We start from the raw sequence: 16,964 nt of genomic DNA on the forward strand, positions 1-16,964 counted from the left end.
ATAACATAGAATCATAAGGTGGCAAATTGCAATTGCCCCAAAAACCTCCTGACGAGCGCCTGTACACTACTATCCCCCTTCCTCTTCCTATCCCCCTCCCCCTTCAGATTGCTGCTTGCATCCCTATTTCGCTTACGTCAATCTGTTGTAGAATAATGGAACATGTTTTGTGTTCTTGTATTATGACGTTCTTAGATAATACAAATCTCCTTCATCATAACCAACATGGATTCCGCAAACAGAGATCATGTGAAACTCAGCTCGCCCTATTTGCCCAAGAAATTCACAGTGCCGTAGACACTGGCGAGCAGATTGATGCCGTATTCCTGGACTTCAGGAAGGCATTTGATACGGTTCCGCACTTACGTTTAGTGAAAAAAATACGAGCTTACGGAATATCGGACCAGGTTTGTGATTGGATTCAGGATTTCCTAGAAGAAAGAACACAACATGTCATTCTTAACGGTTCAAAATCTGCAGATGTAGAGGTAATTTCGGGAGTACCGCAAGGAAGCGTGATAGGACCTTTATTGTTTACAATATACATAAATGACTTAGTTGACAACATCGGTAGCTCCGTGAGGCTATTTGCAGATGACACGGTTGTCTACAAGAAAGTAGCAACATCAGAAGACTCGTACGTACTCCAGGAAGACCTGCAGAGGATTAATGCATGGTGCGACAGCTGGCAGCTTTCCCTAAACGTAGATAAATGTAATATAATGCGCATACATAGGGGCAGAAATCCATTCCAGTACGATTATGCCATAGGTGGTAAATCATTGGAAGCGGTAACGACCGTAAAATACTTAGGAGTTACTATCCGGAGCGATCTGAAGTGGAATGATCACATAAAACAAATAGTGGGAAAAGCAGGCGCCAGGTTGAGATTCATGGGAAGAATTCTAAGAAAATGTGACTCATCGACGAAAGAAGTAGCTTACAAAATGCTTGTTCGTCCTATTCTTGAGTATTGCTCATCAGTATGGGACCCTTACCAGGTTGGATTAATAGAAGAGATAGACATGATCCAGCGAAAAGCAGCGCGATTCGTCATGGGGACATTTAGTCAGCGCGAGAGCGTTACGGAGATGCTGAACAAGCTCCAGTGGCGGACACTTCAAGAAAGGCGTTACGCAATACGGAGAGGTTTATCATCGAAATTACGAGAGAGCACATTCCGGGAAGAGATGGGCAACATATTACTACCGCCCACATATATCTCGCGTAATGATCACAACGAAAAGATCCGAGAAATTAGAGCAAATACGGAGACTTACAAGCAGTCGTTCTTCCCACGCACAATTCGTGAATGGAACAGGGAAGGGGGGATCAGATAGTGGTACAATAAGTACCCTCCGCCACACACCGTAAGGTGGCTCACGGAGTATAGATGTAGATGTAGATGTAGATGTAGATGTTATGTTGCATATCAGTTCGAGATACTGGAGTTGGTAGTCGTGTGTGCATGACACATGTGCTTGCTTGCTTTGTTTGTTTGTGTGTGTGTGTGTGTGTGTGTGTGTGTGTGTGTGTGTGTGAGAAAGCTATATGTGAGTATCTTTTGATTGCGCCTGTCTGCAACTTGACATGTCTTCTTTACAGTAAGTAGCAATCTGTCTTTTCTTACATTGCTGCTATTCTTACCTGGAGTTTCCATTGTTTGAGTTTTGCTGAATGGCTTTCTTCCATCCTACAACCCTGTGAAGTTCTTCTTTGTTACTCTTCTCTATAGCATTACTCTTCCCAGTGTCCATTCTTTATGCACCGCATTTGAACTGCAACTAATTCTGATCCACACTGTATCAATGATTGTCCATGCAACACCATACGGATTGTTGATACAGCATCAAATGCCCGAGTTTCTTTCCTCTGATAGTTACAATTACATTTATTCCTGTTGATCCCACTTCATCAATCAACCTGATGTACTTTGGTGTTTCATTTTCCACATTTGTCTGTGCCACTTGAACTTTCTATCCTCAACTAACCCATTCCCCCTTCCCCCGTCTTGCCACACACACACACACACACACACACACACACACACACACACACCTCATCATTCTTTCTCACTCATGTTTCTGTACATTAACGTATATATGCATATTTTTTGTGGTTTCACACAGTTTCATGAGGTTTCATGATTTTTTTGCATTTTTTTGCATATCTGTGTATGTTTCTGAATCTATTTGCTCACTCATGTTCACTCACAACCATAACCTACTTTGCCCATTTCTGTATCATTTCTATTTCCTTTACACCATTCCTGCCACAGTGGACCCTTGCTCCATCTTTCTGCCCCAGTTTAGTAAAGTATCCTTTTCCCTGGCTGAATCCCAGCCCCACATCCTTTTTCTCAAATGCTGCCTAGACCATGGGATCCCGCCGAATGACCTAATTGTAAAGATTCCTTTCTCTAAATCCCACCCTTACTTTCACAATGACCTACACCTTTTCAGATTGCACCAGTCCCTGGGTCTTATGAACATGATACTGCAAAAACACTTCTCCATGGCACAGGCATCCCAGAACCACCTATGCTCCCTCTGCAAGAAACTAGTACTCAGCAGTCTCCACTCCATACAGCACACTCCACTCCATACAGCACAGCTCTGGAATTCTGTACCTTGCTATCCACCACATGGAGGAGCATCCCTGACACAACCTCCATAAGTTATCCAACCTGCTGACGTCCTCCTACCCCCTCGGAACACCACTACCCAACACCTATCGTTTCCACGGTGTTCCTCCTCATCCACCCCTCATAACAGCTAAACCCTGCCTAGCTGACCTTTGCAACTTGCCACAGCTCCCCAAGTCTCCATACCAACCCTCCACCAAATCCAAATGCAGAGTCAAAACACTCCTGTAACACTGTTGTTAAGCTTTCCACCAAAACCCTCAGCTCCACAGAAGTTTCAGTTCTATGCAAAGGCTTCACCTTTAGCCCTGCACCCAAATTTAACCATACTAGACTTGTCAAAGACCTACTCTTGTTCTCCCGATCCCTACAGTGGAAGCACTTCTGTGCCACCAATCCCTCCAACCAGAACCACCCTATTTCCAACATTGAACCATACCCCCCTCCCCCCACCCACCCACCTAACCACCAGCTGGTCACCTTCCAAAAATTCCTTACTCAAACTTAGCCTCACCAACCTTTCCAAGGTCCCGTCCTCAGAACACCAGCCTTTTAGTAGAAGAAAGAACAGCCATACACAACCTCAAAACAAATCCTGACCTAATCATCCTACTTTCAGACAAAGGTTCTACCACTGTTGGTATGAATTGCAATGACTACCTGGTAGAAGGCCTCTGATAATTATCTAACTCCTCCATCTATAAACTCTAGCAGAGTGATCCCATCCCAGAAGTCCAGCAAATTCCAACCCCTACTTAAAGTGCAATGCCCTTCCCAGAACATCTCCCCTGAATCCATTTCCCTCCTCACACCTATGACACCTCGGACACCCACCTTCTACATGCTCCCCAAAATCCACAAACCCAACTATCCTGGTTACCACATTGTTGCTGGTTAATTGCTCGTAATCTGGTCTCTCATGTCAGACACTAACCACTTCCTTCAGACTCTCCACCAGCCCGATCCCTTTATCTCCTGAATCCCTACTCGTCATTGTTTACTCCACCTCCCTATACACCAACATCGCTCATGCCCATGATCTTACTGCTATTGAACACTAATTTCCCAAACGTCCTTTAGATTCAAAATCCATTACTTCATTCCTCATACACATTACTAGCTTCATCCTAACCAACTACTACTTATTTGAAGGGGAAGTATATAAACAAATCTGTGGCACATCCATGGGCACCCACATGGCACTGTCCTATGCAAACCTTTTTATAGGTCATGTAGAGACCTTCCTAGCCTCTCAAAACACCAAACCCCTAATCTGGTTCAGGTTCATTGATGATAACTTCATGATTTGAACTTATGGCCAAGACACCCTATCTTCATTCCTTCGCAACCTTATGTTCTCTCCCACCTTCCTAGAAGTAGATCACCTCCTCCCTGATGGTTCCATCTGCACCGCTGTCCGAATTAAACCCACTGACCACCAACAGTACTTGCATTTTGACAGCTCTCATCCCTTTCATACAAAAAATACCTCCCATATGCCTGGCTTCCTGAGGACCAAGTCCTTCACAGAAAGGCACTATCCCCCCAGACGTATTCCACAAACAGATCTCTAGTGTCATTTCCCCTCACATCCCCAACCCTCGCACCACCCCAAAGAATCAGCCACAAAGGAGTGTCCCCTTCATCAACCAGTACGGTACCTTACTGGAACAACTGAATCACATCCTTCACCAAGTCTTTGATTACTGAAATGAGGGACATTTAACCCTAGAAGTAGAACTATATCTAGCATGCTACTGCTCTCAGTTAAAACTCTGTATAATCAAGGAGACTACTGCAATATGGCTCCCTTTCTTCCACTCCTTGTGGAAGGAGTCCACATTCGTATGTCACCTGTGGGTTGATCGCACTAGGCTCACCCATTGTTTTCTCTTGTACAAGTCACCAACATAATGTGACTGGAGTGAGACTGACGGTATTCCATGTATTAGTGGAATTCCCTTTCTTTTTCCACTTCGTTAGTACAGCCTTCTGGATTCCTTGCCCTCAATATCTGCAGATGATTCATGGTTGGTTGAACTGGTCCTCGGTTTACTTCTTGAAAGTGGTATTGATTCTCTGTTACAAGGTTTTGCTTTATTCCTGGAGCAGCAGGAGCAAGATGGTTGTGGTTTGGCACTCTCTTCATGTCTCTTGGGTCTGGGATCCATGACCACTTCCCCATGCAAACTCTCTTCTTCTATCCCTCTTTCTTTCCAGTTTTTAATTTATCCTATCCTTTTATACCATCTACTGTGTGGGTTTTAGCTTCTGTGCTTTGACTGCTCTGACTAGATCTGCCCACTTTTAGCGGACACCTCTTATCTTCCACTAGTAACTTTGCGGGACTGACAGTGCTGCTGTTAAGTGCCACAACTCCCCTCAATCAATGAGTCAACTGATCATGGTCATAATGAATAACCAGAATCTTACTTGTCAGGATTCTAGCACCTCTGAGTGCCATGTTGTCTTGAACCAATGTCTTGTCTCCATCTACAATTGACCAACTGTGTCCCTTTTTGTTCCACCAGCTCCCAACTTGACAGTTTGCACCAATCTGTCTGCAAATGCCAATCTGGAAAAATGTTACTCTTTTCCACCAATAGCATATGAATGCCACCTTTAACAAATATCCATCCTGGAATGTTATTAGTCACAGACCAATCAGAGCACATCTTCCTCACTTGTTGATAGTAGAAATTCCTGACCGATTTCAGTCGACAATGGCTGAATCAGAGCATAGTTAACTCTTCAGAGGTCCCTGAGGCAAAGTCACGTTACAAGACTTGCACTTTTCCACCATAAATTGTGGTGTCCAAGCAAGCACTTGAAACTCTAGCCCTCCATCCATCTCAAGAGGCTAGTTTTGCCTCAGGCTGCATGAGCTTCCTTCAGTGGCCACTTGATATGTGCAGGCCAACACAGCTTTAAGTGCCCATCACACACCTGCTGTATTCAGAACAGTGTGCGGGCTATGCATTTCTCACATATTTACTGACTGGAACTATTAGTCTCTTTACAGACGACCACTGAAGGAGGGGGGGAAAAAAAATTCCCCTTTATAACTCAGTGTGACAAGACTTTAAGCAGATGTAACTGAAGTGTCCTGCCTATCACAAGTCCTGACATGGACAGATAAATTTAGTATAAGTGGAAGGAGGCAAGCCAGAAGTCTTGTAACCTTCCAATGTGAATGGAGTTATAACTACAGATAGGGCACCACAAGAGATGTCTGTAACAGGCACATACTGCCGGCTGTTTCTGCAAAATGTTTTGTACCTTAAAGTTCGTCAAAGGCCTGAAATGCTAGCAGCTGCTGGCCTAATTTTGCATGATAATTCAAGACTGCATATTGCTCTACCAGTGATACGCACACTCGACAAATGTGGATTGCAAATACGTCCACATTCACCATTCTGATACGAGCCCTCCAGACTTTGACTTGGTTTCCTGAGCTGAAAGAAAACTCCATGTCAAATGTTTTAATTTGACTGAAGAAGCTTTCGTTAAGGTGACGAGAGTAATCGGTCAGCTCAACAACGAAGGTGATGTGTTTGGAATACAGAAGTTGCCAAAATGTTGGGTAGCTGTCATAAGCAAGAATGAAGATTAAAGCCTTAAAGGTATTTTGTAAAATAAATTATTTTCTTCAATTCCTTCTTACAGTGTGCAGAATTTTCGAAATGATCCTTGTATCTCAGCTGTAAAAGGGACAATTTTTCTCTTGTGAAATTGTGTGGAATGTGATCAGAAACAATACAGGTCCAAAATTAAACCCTGTAGAACATCCTGTCTTATTGCATTGGATTCTGAGTGGCTAATGTTGCTCGATTGTTATGGAACTAATACCATCTGCTTTCTGTAATTGAAATGAAATAAAAACTATGAACCTGGTATGCCTAGAATTCCATTATTATCTAACGTTTGTTTGAGGAGATAATGGTTTATACAGTCAAAAGCTGTAACAAAATATTCCCATAAATATAAGATGTTCAGTTGACAGTCCATTTTTGATATCTATATGAAATATGGTATGTGAACTTCTCGAATTTTATTTTATTTATTTACTTTTTTTTTTTTGAAAATGTGTCAGGGAACACACTGCGCCACTAAATCAAAAGTGTTTTGTATATTACAGTATTTGCGTGCAAAAACTATGCATCTGGTGTGGTTAACTATTGTGCTTTACACGGAGATCTGTGTCTCCTTGTCATAAAGAGGATTGTCATATGAGTTGCACTTCAAAAGACTTTCCCAGCAGTTTTGTACTATTCTTCATTACTCTTGTACAGGTGAGACATCTAGGACTTGACTTGCTATAATGAGTTGTTAAGTGTGGTAAGATCTGAGCATCATGGTGGCTATTTCAGTGGAGCAGTAGGTGTTACTGCATTGCATCCAATCCAGCAGCCTTGAAATTTCTCATCAAAGAAAGATAATAGAAGAAATTCAGAAGTTGATGTACGAAAAGTTTAAATCTATTTATGAGAGTTCTGTCCTCACAATGTCAGTTAGCCATCTGTCACTGTGGATCTATATAGTTTGATACATGGGGAGTATAATACAGGAAATGAAAGAAATGAGAGATAAGTGAATGTGCAAGGAAAGATTACAGCATGGTGAGGAATATGGGCAAATAATATGAAACAAGGAAACATAGGAAAGAAAGTGATATACCAAATACAAGGAGTGGTAATAAAAAACCCTCTCCAACTGGATTTTCTGTGGTTTTCCTAAAATTGACTCTTCCCAGTAACCTCTCCAACCCACCCTGGGGTAACCTCTCCCCTCCAACCCACCCACCTTAATCCTTTGAGTTTATATAACTGTTACTACAGGTACTAATTTTTGGAGAATTTTAATTTTTGACTTCTACCTTAATTCTCTGCAACATAAAGTGAAATATTTCCTGGAATTATGCCAGTACTGTATTGTTGCCGTAACGCACATGAATGTGTGTATTTTATATCATGTTACAGAGTGTACTACAATTGCACGATTTAAATAATGGTAGTTTGCTGAAAACATTTCCCCTTGATGTGGGCACTGTTACGGGTTATTCGGGAAAGAAGAAACATTCAGAGATGTTTTACCAGTTTACGTCATTTCTAACCCCTGGAATTATATATCACTGTGATCTCACAAAGGAGGAACTAGAACCATCTGTAAGTTGTTTTGCAGTACAGATTTGGTCATTGCCTTATTTAATAGCATGGTTATATTCCTAACATTTGGATGACTTCACTTCTAGGTCTTTAGAGAGATAAAATTCCAGGGATTTGATCCCAGTCCATATGAAACTAAACAAGTATTTTTTTCAAGCAAAGATGGCACACAAGTTCCAATGTTCATCGTCCATAAAAAGGTATGTACAACTTGAATTACACAGATTAATTTTGATTATCTATGTATTTTGGCTTCCAGCACTTACCTATAGGATAGAAAGTGAATTCAAACATTCCTTCCTCAGAATGGAGAAAGGGACATTGATTTTATTTTACCTTGTTGGCACAGTAGAAGGGTCTCACTCATCCTGGTGTGTGTGTGTGTGTGTGTGTGTGTGTGTGTGTGTGTGTGTGTGTGTGTGTTGGCAGTACTGGAATTTCATCTCCTGAAGATAAGTGTTGGCCAGCCATGTTTTTCCCCTTAGGATTTTTTTAATGGTATTCTAAAGTGGATTTTCCTTTTGAAATGTACCTATACATTTTGTTATCTACACATTTCATAATGTTTTGCAGTTTGGATTTATACAGTTTCATCATCATTTGCAAATAATTCCATTACAACTGTACAAAGTACTCTGGAGGTGAGCATTTGCCTTCATTTGTGCCGAGATTTCTTTCATTCTCTTAATTTGATCTTCCTGTCATGTGATCAGTGTTTTCACAAATCTTGCTAGTTGGCATGGAGGAAACTCTTCCTCAGTGAGGTACTTCATCACATTTGAGCTCAGAATATGTTCTAAGATTTTACATCAGTTGTCAGCAATGTAAGTTTTCTTGAAGAGAGATGTGACCTGTGCTTCCTTCAGACTACTGGGCACAGTATTTTGTTCAAGGGCTCTATGATAAATTATAGGTAAGAGGGGCTAACTCGGCTGCAAATTCAGTATAGTGTCCGATACGGAATTCCATTGGGTCCTGGAACTTTGTGCAGTTTTAACGGTTTCAGCTTTTCCAGTGCTGTTGGTGCAAATATCTATTTCACTCGTCTGTTAAGTGGCACAAGAATTGAATTATGCAATACCCCTAGGTTTTCCTTTGTAAAGCAACATTTGAAAAAGGAGTAGACCACTTCTGCCTGTAGTTTGCTACCGTCAGTTTGTTCCTATATTGACTGCGAGTGATGGAACATCAACAGGGTTGCCACACATTCTGGAAATCAGGGAATTTCAGATGTCAGAGAAATCTGGGAAATTTGAAAAAAAAAAAACTGGAAAAATCTCATTTTTTGTCTTAGTACATGAAACGGATTTTTAACTGATGTGTAATGCATCGTCACTGGCTAGGTGCAGCCGAATGCGCTGCTTCCCTACACCCTCATTACTACTGCTTCTCCCCTTCCTACCACTTCCCTCAGCTTGCAGTCATTGCTGACATCACTTTGTGCCACTAGCCTAGCAGCTGCTGATGTGAGGCAGGGTGGTGTGAGCAGTGGAGTGGTTTGTTTGGATCTGAATCTGAGACTGTAGACACAGTGGCTGGAGCTGGTGGTCATATGTCCATGAGTTATGTCATCCTTGTTATTGATTCTCAGAGTATTTGAACAAGTTATCTGTTGCTTGGATTGATCACCATGGTCTCATTTCAACAACATGCTGTTTATGGCTCATGAATAGCTGGCCACACTAGTGGACTTCTGCGATGGGCCAAAACCACAGGCAGTTTCTGTGGGTATCTGTAATGAATTGGGCCTACTGATCTGCAGCCATTTGCTTCCCACTAATGTGCAGGCCCTGCCCGTCAGATCTAGTCTCACCGATCTGCCTGCAGGCCTGGTCTATTTGTGTGTGACACAAAACGGTGGACTTCCATAGTTTATCCATAGACCCAGTACTGTGGTGCTCCTCAGCAAGCCAGAGGCCATCGGCGCTGGATTTCAGGAATTGCGACTGTCTCACCACAAGTACACTGTACAGTGTCGCATTTTATAGACATTTTATTTGTTCTAGTACATTTTGGCATTTGAAAAGTAGTTTATATGTTGGAAAGTATGTCAGTCGCTAGTATTTTGTATGCTGTGTACTATATATTTCTCAAAAGGAAAATCACAAAAAACTGTAAAAAATAGGTTAATACAGTGGGTAATAACTGACAGTAATGAACATAGTAGAACCAACATTTTATTGGCAGTCACCTACAGTGTTGGTTTACACAATTCTTCTGCACCTTATACACTTCTTTCAAGAGGGCTACTTTTTTTCTGAGGTGTTATATCTGAAGTCAGTGAAGGTATTTTAAATCTGTCTTGAGACTGCAAGGAAATGTATGTTTTTGTCACCAAATGTGTTTCGTTTTAACAAAGTAAAATAACATCATTTGTCATACCATTGGGCTTGCTTTATCCATCTAAAAACAGTTCATTGCAAAAGATGTTGATGTTAGTACTTAAGATGTTCGCTCACATCAGGAGATGCCATAGGCTTCAAAGATTTTTTAATGTATTTCCTCATTTTCACTATTGTTTTTTGTACCACAGCTGCCAAGACTGATTGTCAACTTGCATCTTAACTTACCTTGATATCTCAAAATTTGTCAGGGAAAATGCTAAAACTTGTCGGGAAATCAGGGAATTTCACTTAGGGAAGCTTGTGGCAACCCTGATAAACTTTGATGCAACTAAAGGCCTGTGTATATGACCATAATATTTTTGGGTTTTGTGAACAATCATTCGACAGTATTGTGCTATGGTAGTCATTGAAGGTTGGCATTGCTCCCTTGACAGCCAAACATGTTTTATTCAGCAGCTCGATTTGTAACATAATATGCTATGTTTTATACCTCTTATGCAGTAGTCTTTGCTTTTTAGGACTTTTTACCATGATCATATACCATGGAGAGTCCCCTCCATTATATATTTTTCCACTGTGTGTCTGTCTATACAGTGTGTGGTCAGCTACTCTTTTAAAGTTGAGGCATAATTCCTTAACATGCTCTTGCCCTCCAGTAAAAGTTTAAAGTTCCTCATTGAGATATGATGCTACTGCTTTTGTGCAGCTGTCAGACTCTTATAAGTTATTTAGTTTGCCATGCCAGAATTGCTGTTGCTTCAAAGCTGTTGCTTGTGACTGTTATGCTTGAGAGTGAAACTTTAAACATCATAAACTCAGTGATAAAGAGAGACATTATTCAATGTGTATTCGTATAACACCCACAGAAATCAGAGTTACTGCTTTGTAGAAACTCCTGTGCTGTTGATTTAGAAAACTTTCATGTCACAAAGAAATTGCCAAGATGAGTACAGTGTGTGCTAGGTGACTGAAACGAGATTTGCTGACTATGGTATATGCAATAGTGTATCATAGTGCAAGCCACAATAGTACAGCTCTCAATCATTTGAAAGCTGTAAAAATTCATTTTTGTTGTCATTTTAGATTATTAACTTTTAACTATAATCCAATTAGAATTAATTTTCGATTGATGTTTCAGCACGTTGAGTGATAAGGGACAGCCCCCAGCCAATCGTACTTCTTTCTTGAGTGCAATGTACTCACTGTGTTGACTGTTTCGTATGTTATGTACACTGCCTTGTGAAGTGTGGCTGGCTGCATGCTGGCAACACTGTCCCATGCCACTGCGATGTGTCAATAAAAAAGTAATTTTAATTGGAATGTATTATCTATATAACCATTGTCGAAAGTTGTTCTGAGTATTTCCCACATGAAGGATCAGTATAACTTTTTTAAAAATATTCTAGGGTCTAGTGCAAGATGGAAGCAATCCATGTCTGCTATATGGTTATGGAGGTTTTAATGTCAGCATTCAACCGACGTTTAGTGTTACAAGACTGGTGTTCATTCAGCACTTTGGGGGTATATTGGCTGTAGCTAATATTAGAGGCGGAGGGTAAGAAAGAATGATATTATCTATACTGCATAAGTACTCCTATGTGTTTAAGATGTTTGAGTAATTTCTCTTCTTTCTTTTTTTCCTTTCAGAGAATATGGGGAAGCTTGGCACAATGCTGGTAGACTTTTCAACAAGCAGAATGTGTTTGATGATTTCCAGTGTGCTGCTGAGTATCTTATAAAAGAAAAATTCACATCAAGTAACAAACTTACTATTCAGGGTGGTTCTAATGGAGGACTTTTAGTAGCAGCATGTATAAACCAAAGACCAGAGCTTTTTGGTGCAGCTATAGCTCAAGTTGGTGTTCTTGATATGCTGAGATTTCATAAGTTCACAATTGGTTATGCGTGGGTGTCAGACTATGGCAGTTCAGATGACCAAAAACATTTTGAAAATCTGCTTAAATTTTCACCTCTTCATAATGTGAAAGTTCCAGATGGAGATGGAACACAGGTAATTTTTTGTTAAGTTCATATAAATTTTAAACGTGTTTATTCTTGAGAAGAACTCTTTGTTCAATTAATTAGTATAATATTGCTTCAGGTTATTTATTTTATTGTGAACTACCAAAGTATCAGAGCAGTTTAGCAACAAATCTATACTTCCACTTTTCATGAAGTATGTAATTGTACTGTTTTTATTAGTTGTACTAATAGTCGGACTTGTGGTTTAACAGTATTAATAAAATAAAATAAAAAATTTAAGCTGTTCAATCAAATCGCACATGGAAGGGATATAGGTGTTATTCCAATGTGCTTTGAGGGAGTGGAACAGTAGAGAAATTGTCTGTGTTTCTGTGAGATGTCTGCTAAACAGTATGAATTGAAGGCTAATCACGTAGATGCAGATGAAAATTGAAAGGCATAAGCATAGGGGATACTGCTGCTGTTAATAGGCATACTGTACTTACCCTATTATAAGATAAGACTTTTTCCTCAAATCCCTCATTAAAAAAAAACATGGGATTGTCTTATATTTGTGGATTAAATTATTGCTACTAAGGGCAACATTTTTACATTGTTTGAGAGTATATAGGGGTTGTTCTAAATTTGCTGAAGAAGTTTTGGCTATTGAGGTCACATGCAGATTTATTTTGAAGAATTCGGAAAGGCAGGACTGGACAAACGATATTAGTGTTCTAACAAAGTCAGGATTTCCCAATATGATGAAGTGCTCTATGCAGTATTGATTGCTCAAACAGTCATGTGATATTTGACTTGCATGGTACTAGTGCAAGGGGTACACAACAAAAGATGAACTAGCCTCTACAACAGTTTATTGCTCTGCTTAAAATTTGACAGTTTTGTGAAACACAGGAAGAAACATAATTCAATGCTATCATCTTACAAATGCTTCTTGTATTTGAACAGGTTTGTAATAAAAGTTCTCATATATGTATGGAAACCGTATACAAATGTTAGTGATTCTTTTTAAGGAAGGTAACATTCAAAATTGAAAATGTAGTTTTTCAAAAAACATTATTACATTCAGAACCCATATCAATAATTTGTTTGGTTATGAGAGACTATAATGATTTATTAAGTGGGTTGCAAAAGAGAAATTCCATCGCTGTTGACGTACTATAATACAGTGTAAAAACATTACTAACTTTTAATCACCTGTAGGACATGATGATGATGTTCAGAAGAAACAAGAAGAAAAATTAATCCAGAATGACATGGCTAACAAAGAAAATAAATCATATTAAACTGAAAGAAATTATCAAAAGAATAAATTACAGTGGCAAGACCAAGCATGGAGATAATACCAACAGACGTCAGTAGATTGCGAGATGAGGGCTAGTTTGAGAACTTGACTGAAATGTGATTGCGACCTTTCATTTATCTATTATTTGCTGTTGTTAACATGTGACCTGTGCCCGATAAGATATTGCTGTCCATGTTGCACAGTTGCTCAACCACAGCTGCGTGAAACGATTAAGAGTGGGAACAGTGACCAGGGTGTATACGACCTGGGACAACTAGGAGATCCGGGAAAAACCCAGGAATTTTTTACAATTCCATGAATTTTTCATTGTTTTAGTTTTCAGTTAAATTTTTGTAGCTTTGACTGGTAAGAACTAATACTCTAACAAATGATATTACTGTATCTCACTACTACAGTATAATACTGCAGCAATAAAACATGAACAAGAGGGGAAAAAATGAAATAAAAGTTAAGTTGCAAAGAAAATGCGCCATATACAACAACAAAACACAGCGCTCATACAAGCGTCTGCCAACAGTAAAATGAGTCGAAGGCTTTAGGAGTACTGTGTAATGCTTCATAACAACAAATTGCCTCTGATGAGTGTGATGTCACATCTGTTTAGATTTGATTCGTCGAAGCAGTTGAAAGTGAGATCACGCGTGTGCGCACTAGAGTTGCGTATGGGTAGTATCTTCTCCCGCTTCTGGCTACAGAATTGTGGCAGTTAGCTGTATAAGCAATAAGAACAGGCAGCCAGATGCTGTCCGGAAAAATTTTACTGGTGCGTCTAAGCTGTCATTCACATATGTGCAACAGGCCCGGAACTAGGGGGCGGGGGTAAAACGGGGTATCTGCCTCGGGCGACAATTTCACTGGGGATGGGGGCACCAAATTCATAGTATTGAGGAAAAAGATCTTGTTTCACAAAGCGCCTATCATTCAGCGCATGTTGGTCTATCAGTTATTCATATGATTTTGAAACGTATCAGTTTTGGTTTTTGAACATTTTTGAACAAATTCTAAGTTGATTTCTGAATGAATCATAAGTTGATTTTTGAATGCGTGCATAGTGTATGTGATGTCTGCCAGGGGACTCCCCATCACATTTAGAAATAAACTTCCCTGCAGACAAAAGGGGACAGGGCTATAAGAGGTGTGCCGAACAAAACCGAACGGTTGAATGACAACCGCTGTCAGCATTGTTGTAATTACCAGCGAAATCCACAGATTTAGACTACCATAGTGGAAATAAACGATTAACAGGAATAATAGGTAACAAAGATTACGTATTGTCTTCTCCTTGTATCTAAGAAAATGAAATTTTGACAATTTTTTTATCCAGATTGCTACACTGCTAAGGGTGAGTTATACAGTCCTTGGCTAACAGCCGCTAAAATTCTGTTCTGGGAGTAGCACGGAAAACGCATTGTACGAACACGTAATAACACCTAACTGGAGAATAAACTCAGGATAAGTAAACCAGTGATAGTGGCAGTTGTTAGTGAAGCTAACTAGAGAATAAGTATTGACACTGCCAGGAATAATTACAGAATAGGTGATGACAATATTGTTTGTTAGAACAAGGAAGGAGAAGAAATGGGGACTCTAACAAGTTATGGAAGAATATGGAGAGTCTAAATTTATATAAAAATTTCATACTACTAGTTTTTGATCTCATGCTTCAGAACCTAGAGAGTATGAATGAAATGTGAAGCTATTTCCTAATGTAAAACTTTCTGCTTGTAGTAGGCCTAATAGGCATTAGATATTGGTTCTTCGTGAATTATATTCTGTCGTGTTATAAAAATGACCATTGTGCCAAAACAGTCTCATGTTTTTTGGTGTGTGTAACAATTGCTGCAATATTAGGCAGGCCTATTTTGTTTTATCTGGCAGACAGTGACAAAATACATGTAACCAGAGCGAGAAACCACACCAGTCTTGGGTACTATTTGTATGAACAGCTTTTATAGTATTAGACGACGACATTTCGTTTTTTTGTAGCGAAATGTTGACGAACTTTGATGAGGTAATAGATTCTTTCCCAGAAAGGGAAGTATGCCGTATAAAGCTGTGGCAAGATTAGAGAGGAAAAAAATGCTCGGACTTAAAGGATTGAAGAAAAGTGTACCGTCCTGCTTGTCTCTTGTCTTTACTGGTTTTATGTCTCCCATATTTAATTTTATGTCACACAAAACAAGTTTTTAGCTAATAGGCAGTAAAGATTGCAAACTTTTTGAAGAGTTCTTGTTCTGCCAGTTACAAATAATCCCATCCAGCATTAATTGCGAGGGTGTTTTTTAAAAAAGAGGGACAGGATGTCAAACCAGCCAACTGCGAGCAGGAGAGGCACCACAGGACATTTTAATTTCCACTGTCCTGAATATAGTTTGATAGCACACATTACAAAATATTACACTTTTGAAATCCACAGAGCAAAATACATAGGCGTGCGATGGAAGAATGCTGTGCGAAGAGGTATGGCGCTGCACGTTGGCACAATTAAGACCAAATAATGTCTTACATTCCCTCGAACATATATGTTTTATGTATCAGACTCTTCAGAAATATGTGCAATACAAAAAGAAGATAGTTTTGAAAGGTCGATTTTTTAAATTTTTGGCGTGTTACCCCCAATGCTCGAGGGAGGGGGAGTGCCACTAATATTGCCCCGGTTCGGAAATATCGTAGATCTCGACCTGATGCACAGAGCAGTCTGAGTTGTAGTGGGGAGGTGGTAGTCTCCACGTGACCCATGTTTACATTGAGTGATTTTGCCGTTTCGTCTTCGTTTATTACTCTCACGTCAAATGAAAACAAAATGGATTCCTGTGGCCGGGAACAATCAACTGAATTAAAATACATTCACATAATTACAGAGGGCTAAAACATGTTATTAGTTTCAGATTTTATTTTATTTCCACATTTCTGACAGTCAAGCATTAATCGCCTTGCAGCACATTGTTTTTCTCTGTTCGTTAAAGAAATTTGACCTTTATTAACCTTTTTTGTTGAGGCAGTTAATTTATTTAAAATGAAGTGTTTAATTCGACACTATTGGCTAGTTTCAACTGTTCGCTGCATTTCAAGTGCATGTTTTCATCTTCTAGTGCGTGTGGTATTATGCCAAGATAAAGAACCAAGCATAAGATAATACAGTACTGGTACTCCAAGAAAATTTATGAATGTACACTTTAAGCCGAATTAAGCATTTTAGTATGGTTCACAAAATTCGCAAGCACCTGATGTCTTGTTTCTTTTATGACATATTGTAAGATCTTTTAATGTTTTACATGTACAAACGTACGGACTTCCTGTGCTATCGTAGCTGCGCAAGCGTGGTGACACCTGTTATCCAGTGCTCTCTGTCAACCACTGAAACGAACCTGTTTCTAACAGGTTGTGGGAAAATATTCCGAATGGTTGTTTGAAAAGCTTTACTTTCAAAGTAAACTTCCTTTTTGCAAGATGAGCTCCGTACGTATGATGAATTTCTTAAATCGCAGAGCGTTTGACTTATTAAAAAATCCGCTCTTTGAGGA

At 39.7% G+C, this 16,964-nt stretch overlaps 1 protein-coding gene across 3 annotated transcripts in view; it reads left to right on the forward strand.

The window, feature by feature from the left end:
• LOC126176852 (prolyl endopeptidase) overlaps nucleotides 1–16,964 on the forward strand; it is a 116,857-nt gene that overhangs the window by 76,785 nt on the left and 23,108 nt on the right. For all 3 annotated transcript variants that reach the window (XM_049924057.1, XM_049924050.1, XM_049924041.1), the window contains exons 9-12: nucleotides 7,624–7,809; nucleotides 7,896–8,009; nucleotides 11,561–11,709; nucleotides 11,802–12,165. In XM_049924057.1, coding sequence (XP_049780014.1) covers nucleotides 7,624–7,809; nucleotides 7,896–8,009; nucleotides 11,561–11,709; nucleotides 11,802–12,165 — 813 coding nt within the window. The remainder of the gene's footprint in view (nucleotides 1–7,623; nucleotides 7,810–7,895; nucleotides 8,010–11,560; nucleotides 11,710–11,801; nucleotides 12,166–16,964) is intronic.

Source organism: Schistocerca cancellata, chromosome 1, assembly GCF_023864275.1.
Source record: "Schistocerca cancellata isolate TAMUIC-IGC-003103 chromosome 1, iqSchCanc2.1, whole genome shotgun sequence".
Taxonomy (NCBI): Eukaryota; Metazoa; Arthropoda; class Insecta; order Orthoptera; family Acrididae; genus Schistocerca; species Schistocerca cancellata.